Below are 12,605 nucleotides of genomic sequence, written 5' to 3'. Positions count from 1 at the left end.
TACAAAAAAATTGAAATTTGAAATAACTTTTCTTTAAAAATAGAAAGATTTTTTACCCTCTGAATTGTAAAGTTTGTTATTTGCATTTTTTAAGACCTTGAAATGTATTGAAAATCAATACATCACTTCAAACAAACAAGATTGGAGTCTACCAATTGAATGCAGATTAATGCACTAAACAACAGAAGACAGGAATATGGGTTTTTCCTTCTTTTTTTTTTTAAAGGCCTTGATTCAATTTCTTCTTTCTAGTTTTTAGCCAGATCAATATTAGTACTCTACCTAAAAATACATACATGTAATAAGTAATTTTACGCACTTATTTACTGGCGACAGAGACAATAACAAGTTTATTGTTCCTAAATGCAGCAACTATTTCCCTAGCTGAAGACAAGGTTAGTGCACTAAAACTTGGTCATCAAGCAAAGTCCTTGGGACTAGTGAATTTACTTCGTAGTTTATTGTATCCAAAAAAATAATTTTCGATATGCAGAAATTATCTTCCTGTGAATACTGTCAATGAGTTAAATACAAAACCTGCTTTTGAGAACTGTTGAATTAAAAATTGAATGACGTTGAAAAAATGAAGTCAATTCAATATTGTTAACTTTTGGGGATTTCATTTTATTACAAGATCTTAATTAATTCTTTTAATTTTTTTAAATTTAAGGTGGTATGGGAGACCTGGCGACATAAATGATATAAGAACTCAATAATCAAAATACTTTCACCGTTTTAGAATTTTCAAATTTCACAATATTTGTCCAAAATTTTTTTTATAAATTTTGAAAAAGTAAAATTTATAAAGGCCCCAGCAGGATTCGAACTCATGACTTACCACTTCGTAGTTAATGTACTACCCAATTGAGCTACGTTGTTTGGTAACAATTTTGGGAAAGAAAAGAACTATAAAATTATACTTGATTTTATTGTTTACTTTGAAATAAGGCACAATATAAAGGTGTCACATACCACCTTATTAAAGAACTTTGAATTTTACATCCAGTTCCAAATAAAATCAGAAAACTTCAGAGAGGAATCGAATAGCTTTGACAACTATACTGTACCAAATAGTTTTGATGACTATAGTATGTACCATGAGCATCTTCATCAATGAAAACAGGAGTGTGCTACATAATGTATGTCAGCTTAAATGATGTCATCATTAATTATAAAATAAAACCCATTTACCCTAGTATGCTGCTTTTAATTACAATCAACCATACATAATAAGGGGCATGTCAGCAAATAGCTGTACTTATTTGGCAAAATGGCAACCATATGACCATAATTTCAACATATTACAAGTCGAAAAACAACAACAAAAACTGTGCATATTCTACAAGTATTTTCTCTTTACTTTAAGTGATTGCACAACACTTCGAAATGAAAGAGAAGTTTTAATATTTTTTTTTATTTCAAAGACTCCTTTATTACACAGTGAGAATGAACTTAAAATTTGAGTTTGAACAATCATATTTTCTTTGAAGAGTACATCAGATCATTCTGATCGAATCTATAAAACTAATATTCTACCAGATGAAATCAGTTTTCAATGTGTGGGATTAAAAACCAATTTTACACCAGATGCATGATCCAGGCAGTACAAACGAAATATCATGTATCCATTTACACATATTAATACAGAAGGAACACAAACAATATGAACTCCCAGAATTTCTTACAATTAGCAGGCCTGTTTATCTCCAAATTAGTCTAGTGCATGAAATATTTGGAGCTGAATATTTTCTGGCCAAATCCCCTTTTCATAAAAAATATCATTGACACCTGAAGTGTTGAACAAATCATAATCCCTCAAACACACAGCTTAAACTGCCACATGCAGCTGTGAAGAATTGCACAAATACCATTTACATTATACAAGTTGCCCAGTTTATTGACCAGTTAGTCAGGTGTAAACCTCGAACCCGGCAGGTTACAGATCTCAAATGCCATGTCTTATTGAATCAAATTTACTATATGATCATGAACTGATTGAACATCCATGAAACACACAAAACACAATTGCAGAAGAAATTAATAACAACTACTGAAAAAATAATTACTGCATGATAGTGACTTTTTTTGTCTAATAAATTCAAGAGGAAATATTGAGACTAAAAAATTTTTGGTCAAAAAAATACTCTTCTAATCAAATAAATAACTGAATTTCTTTTAGTCTACATGTATAACGTCAGCTTACAAAAAGAAAATAAATGTACCAACTTTTTAATCTTCTTTGAATAAAGAAGGTTAAAAGCAGGTAAGACACCTTTAAAAAGTGACCCAGGGATTCTTAACTAAGGAAAAAGCTATTTATGAACTATTATCTCAGAAACCCCAATACTTTAAAACTTAGATTACTTATGTCATCATCAAATCCTGCAACTCTTCAGAAAATAGAAAATATTTACACTTAGATGTAAAATTTTTGATTTGGTCAGTTCTCAGTCAGTATACGTTTTGGAATGTATTTTTTACTGGAAATAATCTGATTTCCTATATCCTTTTGTATATATACTGGTAATATATTTCTTTCCTGTACCTCTTATAACATGTTTCGAGTGAAATAAATGTCAGAACTTGAACACCATTTTAAACAGGCAAGTTTAGTGGCCAATTTGATAAAACTGGGATGATATGAAGATGAAAGATACACAAATCACAATTATTATCATTTACATTTATGGCAATTCACATTAATAGATTTCACAGGAATTCAAAGTATTTTTGTGCTTAAAGTTATTCAAAAGCAACTGCACGACTTACAAAATGAAGAAAATTTTTGTCTTGAAATTTAATTTACCAAAAACAAAATTTAAGTACACAAAAAACTGCAACTGAAAAGATACTGTCAGGTGGATCTCTTGGCTAATCTGACCACAGAACCAATTTTCATGTTGACAAACTTTGTCCCTTGGCTTTAAAAAAAAAATCTTTGTCCTTCCAAAAAATTTCAGTGACATTTCTAATACTATCACATCTAGGGCTGGGATGATACTGTACTGAGCCGATTTGGTACATATCACGATACATGAGATGCGATACGATACATATCACGATACATTGCAATTAAATAAAAACATGAATAAAAGTTTAAAATTTATTCAACCTGTCGATGTATTACCGCATGTCCAAAGTTATTTTGTTATATTCATAATGAGTGTTGCACAATTTACAAATTACTTTAGTCTCGTGTACACTAGTTTTTCATAAACAAGTACTCCAAAAGTTTTCCACACTCCATATTTAGCTTCCTTACAGTTTTGACAACTTTACGAGGTTTTCCGCCATCTTTGAACTTTCATATTAGGCGCGCGGACTAAAAATAGCCGATATATGAACCTCGGATATTTTTGAAAAATACAAAGAGTTCGGTAAGGTATCGTTGTATTAATGGTAAATGTATCGATCCAAATATCAAAATAAATACCGCGATGCACCGGTGCATCGTCCCATCCCTAATCACATCTGATTTAGTCAGACAAGATTCAAGTTTGACTGTTCTCAGGATATATACAACTCATAAGAACTGGAAATTCTTGTGAAACAAAATATTTGCAAAATAAATAAAACACAGAATCATAAAAACGTTTTCATAAGGGATAAATCTCACTCATCATGCATTGCAAGTAGTGGACAGCTACAAGCATATTTCTTATTTTATTTCCGAGCTGTCTATTGCTATTGACCAGATAATGGCAGGCATTCTATCAACAGCTGCATAGGACAACATGCAGCACATGCATGTAGAAAGTCAGTACAAGAATCTCAACTGTCAACCTGTGAAAAGTAAGTCAAAGGCCCAAAAGTACATCAATTTTCCAATGGTTTCTAGAATCCTTTCAAAACAAAATCAATCTTGGACAGATTGTTCATCTGAATTTTTTTCTAAGCAAGCATTTACAAGCATGCCCTATTATACAGCAACCTTTTATTTCTATCCTTTCAATTAGGCTAGCTGACTATCAAACTTGAGACAGAAGGCAACAATTGTCATCATCGTATGGACTTACTCCACACAATTAAAATACTCTGAAGAGCTATTTTTTTTTATCATTTGTGACAATCAGGGTTTTAGTGAAATCGGTTAAATTGTTATAAGGAAATCAAAATAGTCAGATTTTATGGCCAAGTAACAAGAAGGGTTCGCTGAATATGCAGGGGAACCACTAAATGAAACTCCATGCTCTTTGAACAACAATTTCCCCCCTTTCTTTGTTCATACTGCCAATCCCTAAAACTGATCATTAAACCAACTGCAAGCAACAGAGTCAGCTCTTGTTAATCTTCAATTTGGTGAGACTTTGTTTTTAATGGTGTATTTTTCCCAATACAGATTGTTATGTAATTGTTGTTTCATCATGTAACCTCACAATACTGGGAGTTGACTAATTAATTACATTTGTATATTGCCTTTAACGACTTCCAGAAGATTCCATATTGATTTAGATATTATCTTTCTGAAAGAGAAGGTGGGTTTTTGATTTCACTGTGTGGTAGAAATCTAGGAAAAGTTTTTTCTTTAGGTTTTTTGGTTTTGTTTGTTTTTTTCTTGGGGGGGGGGGGGGGGGAGGGGGGGTGGGGTCAAAAATTGGTATTTTAAAAAATTCACCTTTTTCAGACATCTTAATCATAGTGTGATAAAAATCCAAGTGTTCACATGGCTTTCATTATTACAAATATACTTGTATTAGAAGTGTAAAATAGATGTTGGAACTCCCCTTCCCCAGTTATTTAGCAATTACAACATCATACTGTGTACCGAGTAGTGATGAGGAATCATGTGTGTGGTCAACTAAGAGCACAGCATTTCAAGACAATGACCTTTTCCTTCAAATTACAACTAGCTTCATCAATTTCGAAATAATGAAATTTACAACTTCCAACACTTGCTCCTTTAAAATTCCCTCTGTTGCATTTGAAAACAGTGTTGAAGAGCCTCAAACAAAACAAAGGAAATGATTCATGGCTCCACTGGATGTCATCTTCCTTTCCCCCTGTGCAGGTATGATTCAATTTCACAAGTGTCATCTTGTAAGGTGAGCCAGCTTACACACGACACAGAGAGAGATGAAATGCTAACACTATTTAAATGGTTGCACTCTGACCACAGAATTCTTGTCCTATATTCAACGTGAATTTACTCCTAAAGTACATGCACTTCTTTGCCACCTTTATAATTGACTTTCAATGAACTGGTTTAAAAAAAAAATCTGATTTTTTACAGTTATCATGGTGATAGGACATTGTGTCTCATACTGCACTCGAGGCTCTCTGGGAGAGAGCACATATTAAGACACATTCTAATGACTGTTGTTTTTTGCTCTACCCTTTTCAATGAATTACGTCTATACATGAATAAAATCAAATATTTTTTAAAATATATAAAAGTGACATGAATGAGGAAAGCCTATAAGGAAAAAAAATTAAAAGAGGATAAACTAGAAACATAATAATATCAGCAACCTTTAACAAAAATTTGCTCAAAAACAGCTCACTTGTAAAAACACAACTTTCAAAATTTTTTCATCTACAATACAAAAATATAAAGTCTTTTATGATTAGATTCCATGATAAACAAAGGAAGAGAAACTGAAAGTAGCTATATTATGTTAATGAAAACAGCCTGGAAGTGAAATCCATTCAACCCTGTTCAAAACATAAAAAAAAATCCTTCAGTATTATCAACAGACAACCAAACACAGACCATGTGATTATTTGGTATGTTCTGTTAATAACATTAGCTCTAACTAATAACAAATGGGCTATAGATGCACGTGCATGTCTACATTTTCTTTGTTCTTCTCCCCCTCTTTGTATTCATTGAAACATGGCTTTCCTGTTGTTTTTTTTTAAATACATATAAATACTTAACAGTAACTAAATCCCTTACAAGTAATGCAAGGGTAGTTTAGTTTTCCATATTGTTCAAAAGACAAATAGTGAGAACCTCATTCATAATCATAAATGTTCCCCAAAAAACATTCCTTTGTATTGGTCCAATGTTGGACAGGTAATGGTTCATTATATACTTTTTTTCTCCTTTATGTATTCAATTCAATACAAAAAAAAATTATTCACAAAGGAAAAAATAACACTAAAACCAAAATATTCCATTATCATTGAAAAATCAAGATTTAAAGACAATCCTTATTCAGACTGACAATAGAATGGAGTGGAATCACTTCCAATGCACAAAACTTTTTTTTCCTCTTTGTACTAGCATTAATAAAATTGTGTATGTGGGAGTGAAATAATCATAATTGTGATCTTCAGGCTCTACAAGCCAGGTTATCAAGAGAGTTTAATAAAGTCCACCTCTGCATTCAATCAACAATAACTAAGCAAGACTGCCTATATCTTACCTTTCCCATTTGGGTTGGGGTACTTCGTGGTTTTCCTGTCCAGATTTGCATACTTTGCCACACTCTGACACAGAATGACCAACAGCAAGACACATGCTGATTGCTGGAGTTTTACCATATTAATTTTTAGCTCATTATATGCTCAAATAAAATTGTATGTCCATGTGTGCAGAGGGAGTGTTGGCGAAATGCTTTTTTATGAAATGCTAGTATAATAGACTGTGTATTGTTGAAACCCAATTCTGTTTGCAAAAATAATGTCTTTTATATTAATTATGTCAAAAACACAAGTGGACAGAAACAACAAATGGTCTTGAGAAAAATATCCGAACGAGACCCCTGGTCGCGGTGCGTAGCAAAACTATAAATATCCCATGTCTGGTCATAAACAAACAGCGACTGTATTATCTATATACACCGTCCATTCAAATACATAAGGAAAAGTATATCGGGTTTAAAACTTCGAGAAACCTTTAAAAATCACATTTTAAATCACTAAAAGCACATGTAGTATAACACTTTACAAGAGAATTTATCGTAAATCCACCGTTGTTTGTTCACATTTAGAAGAACTTAGCCTTGAACCTTCGCCGTATTGTTTAGGCTGTCGGTTGAGTATAAAATCCAATGAAAAAGCCATATCGATTGCGTTGTTTCTTTAATTCATCCATAACAATCAATTTTTAACGTGTTTAAGTTCCATAATATCGTATCCTCATGAATAAAAACTCCACAATAAGCTTAAAATCAATTAAAAACCATAGGTAATACACAGTCTATTACATGCTATAACATTTCTCGAGAAGTAAACAAGCTCGTAAAATGATTGGTCGATTATTGTTCTAAAGCTACCACGTACGGTTAATCCACGGTTTCGTATCATGCTGTCAAGGTCATTCGGTAAGGAAGTCATTTTACCTCATGAAATACAATATCTGTAGGTTTTTGGTGTCTAAAAAAATTCAGCTTTGTTTTTTAACCATTTTATATATAAAAAAAAAAAATTAATGCTTGGGTGAACGGTATTACGAAAGGCGAGCACCTGCTCTATTGATATATATAGGGATATTCCATATTCCCTCACTTTTCAATATTGACTGCTAAATTGAGCTTTTGGAAAGCAATATCTTTTGTTTTGCTTTGTTGTTATCGTTGTTGCTGCGTTGTTTTGAATTTGTTTTTGTTTGGTTTTTTTTTATCTTCTTTTTTCTTTTTCTATTCTTTTTTTTCATATAATATAGGTTTATTATTTACACTGCATATATGGAGTAGATAATACAATTTTTAAGTTAATTTGAGCATTCGTATATACCTAACCTTTGATCATGAGACTTTTTAAAATATGTTGGCAATTTAATTGATATGGTAACTTTTTATGCGTAGGCGCGATAACCTTAAAATGATGATAATGTATTTATTCGAAAGAAAATAGAATAACGTACATGTATGCACGTTTATCATGGAAGTTTATCGCAAGTGATATGACACGGTAAATAAAAAGATTTCGTTAAATTACAAATTATTTAAAAACCGATTGCCGTTTTCATCTAAATCACATTCTGCATCCATTTTTTAGTATAGGTCTGCCAATGACTTAGGTGGGAAGTGTTTTAGAATACATAAAAAGCAAATAAATGTATAGCGTTGAGGTTTTGAGAAATAGGGAAAAAACTTAATGCATCAGTTTTACAAACGTAATTTGGAATGTATCTATGACAGATATTCAATGCAACTCATAAACTGGGGAGGGGGGGAGCATCGTTTTCACTCTTTTTAATCACATTAGTAAAAAAAATTATACTTTGCAAATTTAATTTAACATGTATATAAAATTTTATGTCACAGCTTTTTATAAACTCATACAACTCTTCCAATATATACCTATGAACGTGCATCAAACTTAATTTATATAAATATTATTGAATTATGTACGTATTTCCGTATGATAATTAGGCCAAAATGTTAATACACTTTTCACTTACATAACGGTAAATATACCTGCAATATAAAACTTTTCTTTTCTTTTCGTCATTACAGTTCAGCGTTATCATAAGTCGAGGCATGCATGGTGGTAAAAACTAGAGACTCAAACGATATTCATATCTTGATTGACTAAACGGAATTCTTTTACAATTTATTCAAAGAAGCAAAACTTGTATTTATATTAAAAAATAAATAAATGCAGATGATTACATTTATAACTGTATTGATGGGAGGTTTGACCCCGAATGAAGACGGAAATGGTGACTGTTTTACGGTGTAAACAACAAGAATAACAACGAAATAAAAGAAATAATATTTTGAGATAGAGTATGAAATTAATAATTAAAAAACAAATAAATAAATGAATAAAAATCGCGGTTTCTTATTGCTCAGTGTTGTTTACGGAAAAGTATAATAATGTAATATTTTTACCAGATTTGTAATAAAAGAATTTGGTGAACTTAACAAATATTCAGAAAGGCTGGCGTTCCTTGAATTCAATTAATTTGTAAATGTAAACATCGTCAACTAAATATCATTTAAACAAGAAAATACTTTCTCTCTTCAGTTAATAAAGCGAGTAAAAGGACGTAGATGAGGATGCTCATTATTGTCGTTATCATCTGTACGTTGCATAAAAGAAACAGCAAATTACTCCATATATGGACCCACTTTTTGGAAGTCTGACGTCAGTTCATGCAGTCTGTGCTCTCAATGTAGCTAACGTTCAATCGATCAAGAAATGGTCCATGCAGTGACCACGCATGGTCAACCTCTAAAGAGTATAAGACAGCACATTACAAATTATAGCAACATGATTAACTGATGTAATTTACTCAGACAAACACTGCTGAATAATTCGTTTGAAAATATTGTTCACAGCCTAGTATCAATAATCCATTTGTCAACCGTGAATTGATGAACACTACCGATCCAGAGAAATGGGGTACTCTATATGCAATATTTTCCCAAAAATGACTAGGTTTAACAGCTAATACTTATAGGGTTTTTCATGAATTATCAGAAATCAAAATTCTAGCAATATGCACACCTCTGATATATGTTCAGTTGATCTGCAAAAGAAAAATCCCCTATCTTGAAAACTGTAGAAGAAGTTTCCAGTACAATAGGGGTACCATATAATTATGCAATATTTGGCCAAAAAATGAACTAAGTTCAAAAGCTGATATTTTTTTCATAAATTATCAGAAATTTAAATCCTTGCAATATGCACACCTCTGATATATGTGCAATTGATCTACAAAATAACAGCTTCCTATCTTGAAAACTGTAGGAGAAGTTATCCGTAAAATAGTGGTGCCCTTTATGCAATAATTCGCCAAAAAATGACTAAACTCAATAGATGGTATTTTTTACATGTTTTATCAGAAATAAAAATCCTAGCAATATGCACACATCTGATATAAGTACATTTGATATGCAAAAGAACAACTTTCTATCTTGAAAACTATAGGAGGAGTTATCCAAGGGGTAAGGGTAACAACAATAAGGGTACCCTTTTAGCAGCCTCCTGTCCGCCCGCCCGCCATTTTCACCATTTCAATAACCGTACTTTTCTCTTGGAAAACCCGATTAAAACCTGTCATACATGCATTGTTTAGCTTTTAAAATGTCAACTTTGATTCAAGTAGCTAGATGATAAATAATTTAAACACCGTTTATTGATGTCTTTTTTATACATTTGTTGCTTATATTTGCGTTGATTATTTAACTCTTGATCGATCAAAACTAAAGCTATATTAAAAGCACGAACTCGATGGACTTGCACGGACTTACATCAGCTTTCCAAGTAGACTGTAGTTACCATGGCCACCTTCACATATACACATGTACATGGAAAATTGACTGTTCCTTCTATGTAACGTTTTAAATAATCGACAATAATAACAAATTAAATGCCTTTACTCATCTTTATGGATTATTGTGCATGCGCGGATCTAGAGGGGGGGGGGGGGGGGTCGGGGGGGGGGGGGGGTCCCGACCCCCCCCCCCCCCTGGAAAATGAAAATTTATTAAATTTACATAGTAAAATTATCGCGAAAATATGCCTCGGACCCCCCCTGGCAAACACAATTATCCTTCGGACCCCCCCTGGAAAAATTTTCTGGATCCGCGCATGTTGTGAACACGTTTCCAAGGTAGTAGATTTAAATACCGGGTATTAAAAATTAAATATAATTAAATAATAATTTGCTAAATGTTTTTGTTTTGTATTGCAAAGCAGACGAATGACATTAATAGCACCAGTGTGTTATATATTTTAAGCGAATGTTTTATATATAACTAAGAGACAAGGATCAAAATATTGTAGGACATTAATTTTATACTCAAACTCTGGTCAAATAAAGGATGTGTATCAAAATAGCGATCCGGGAGCTTTGTTCTCTCGAAATATTCCCCTCGTAACTTATGCCCACAAAATCCGCCCCCCCCCCCCCCCCCCCCCCAGTTTCCGGACTTTATCAAAAGACCTCCTGTCCTGCCACTTCAACGGGGGTCAATACCTTAAAAGTGTAGAACATAGTCATGAGTGTATATTATTTATTACTTTATCTTATATGTTGTATGTAATAGACAACTCTTTTCCATTCTGATTGCATCCAATGCTATATATTGAAAGAAAAGTGCAATTTAACTATCCAAACGTCGCTACCACAACAGATACTTTTCAAAAACATTGTATTCTAAAGTTCTTTCTATACATCTCCATTTTTTCATCATTTATTGGCGTTTTACAATCATCAACAGAATCGAAGCGAAACGTTGCTTCTGACGTATAACAATACCGCTTGGAGCGATGACGTCACAGCGGATTCAACCACAACTGAATGAAACTCGTTCGTTTTTCATAGGAATGTAACATTCGCGTTGCTTTGAATGAAATAATTTCCAACTAAAATGAAGAGATCTCCGGCCTACGTTTGGTGTGTTTTTTTCTGTCTACAGTATTACACAGCAGTTGTTATTGATGCCCGTCAATCAACGCTGATAGACCGGGCACTCGTCCTGTGAACTTGTACTACGCCCAGGTGTGCAGTTTACCGTGGTGTTACTGAACGTATAAATTACCGGTATAATATATAGTACACGGCAAATGTTTTCTTTTCATAAAGTGTCGTGACCAGATTTCGACAACAGATAGATAGGTTACTCTTTAGTATATATAACATGAATATGGAATTGTAATTTCAAAAAACGTGTCATGTGCAATATTTTGAAAGAATCTCGCTGGACACAAGATAGAAATACAGCAGTTGTCAATGACTGGGAATATAAACACATTTTATTAATGTTTGATGATAATCTACACATTGTTTTATTGTGAAAAAAAGTGTATCCTAAAAAGCCTCCGAGTTGTCGAAGTGATAATCATGCTACCTACTGTTGCACTTTAAATAACATATTCTCTGGGTAGAACATCTGGCTGTGTGATATGTTTGAATGCATATCAATAGTCCGTACTTTCAAGGCAACAGTACTTGTCATGTTGTCATCTTCTTTAACACGACGTAATTCACAAGTTTTATATTGCTGACCATTCTTACGGCAATAAGAAACGCTGGGGATGGTCGATTGCTTTTTGAATGCAGCAACGGGTGGTAGTGATTTTATCCGGTCCTCGACTTCAGAAAAATGGTAGACCGTTTTGCTGTTGTTTTACAAATACGTATATATTTAAAATATGACCAATTTTACTTACGTAGGATTGTCAGAAAACTTGACCTCGAGTTATGATTGTTTGTCATATAACGCCTGGTCGAACGCTTTCTACGTCACCGACGGCGGTGAAGCGCTTCAATTTCATTCCTCTTTCCCAGCCCAAAATGGCGATCGAATTAGTATTGTTCTACCAGATGCTTGGGGATTACGGCGACAACCGATATTTCGGTGAATATTGGGAATGTTTATCGCCCGACTCCTACTGACTTTAGATTATAATGTAGGGATTGTATTCGAGACTCAAGGATTAGCTTCTGTCCAAGTGTCCTTTCTGATGTACATGTAATTTGTTTAAACAAATAAAATATACAACATGACTAACACAGGGAATGGCAAAAACTCTGCGCCTTAGTTCTACTGCATCACGTCAGTTTTTATAGTGCTATTCTCAGATTAAGCAAAGGGTGGAACAAATTGTCTCCATTTAATTAGTATTATTTGTTGTGTTTTTAAGAATTCGTTCCAGTTTTCTCCGCTATTACATATTACTACAATATCCATTAGGAAGACTAA

At 33.0% G+C, this 12,605-nt stretch overlaps 1 protein-coding gene across 4 annotated transcripts in view; it reads right to left on the bottom strand.

Moving 5' to 3' along the window:
* LOC105348544 (insulin-like peptide receptor) overlaps window positions 1–7,202 on the bottom strand; it is a 47,911-nt gene extending 40,709 nt beyond the window's left edge. For all 4 annotated transcript variants that reach the window (XM_011458019.4, XM_066087143.1, XM_066087142.1 and 1 more), the window contains exon 1: window positions 6,369–7,202. In XM_011458019.4, the coding sequence (XP_011456321.3) occupies window positions 6,369–6,486 (118 nt within the window). In that variant the 5' untranslated portion in view covers window positions 6,487–7,202. The remainder of the gene's footprint in view (window positions 1–6,368) is intronic.
* Between the last annotated feature and the right edge of the window lie 5,403 nt (window positions 7,203–12,605).

This window comes from Magallana gigas, chromosome 6, assembly GCF_963853765.1.
Source record: "Magallana gigas chromosome 6, xbMagGiga1.1, whole genome shotgun sequence".
In the NCBI taxonomy this organism is placed as follows: domain Eukaryota; kingdom Metazoa; phylum Mollusca; class Bivalvia; order Ostreida; family Ostreidae; genus Magallana; species Magallana gigas.
This window is presented reverse-complemented; position numbering and strand designations above follow the sequence as displayed.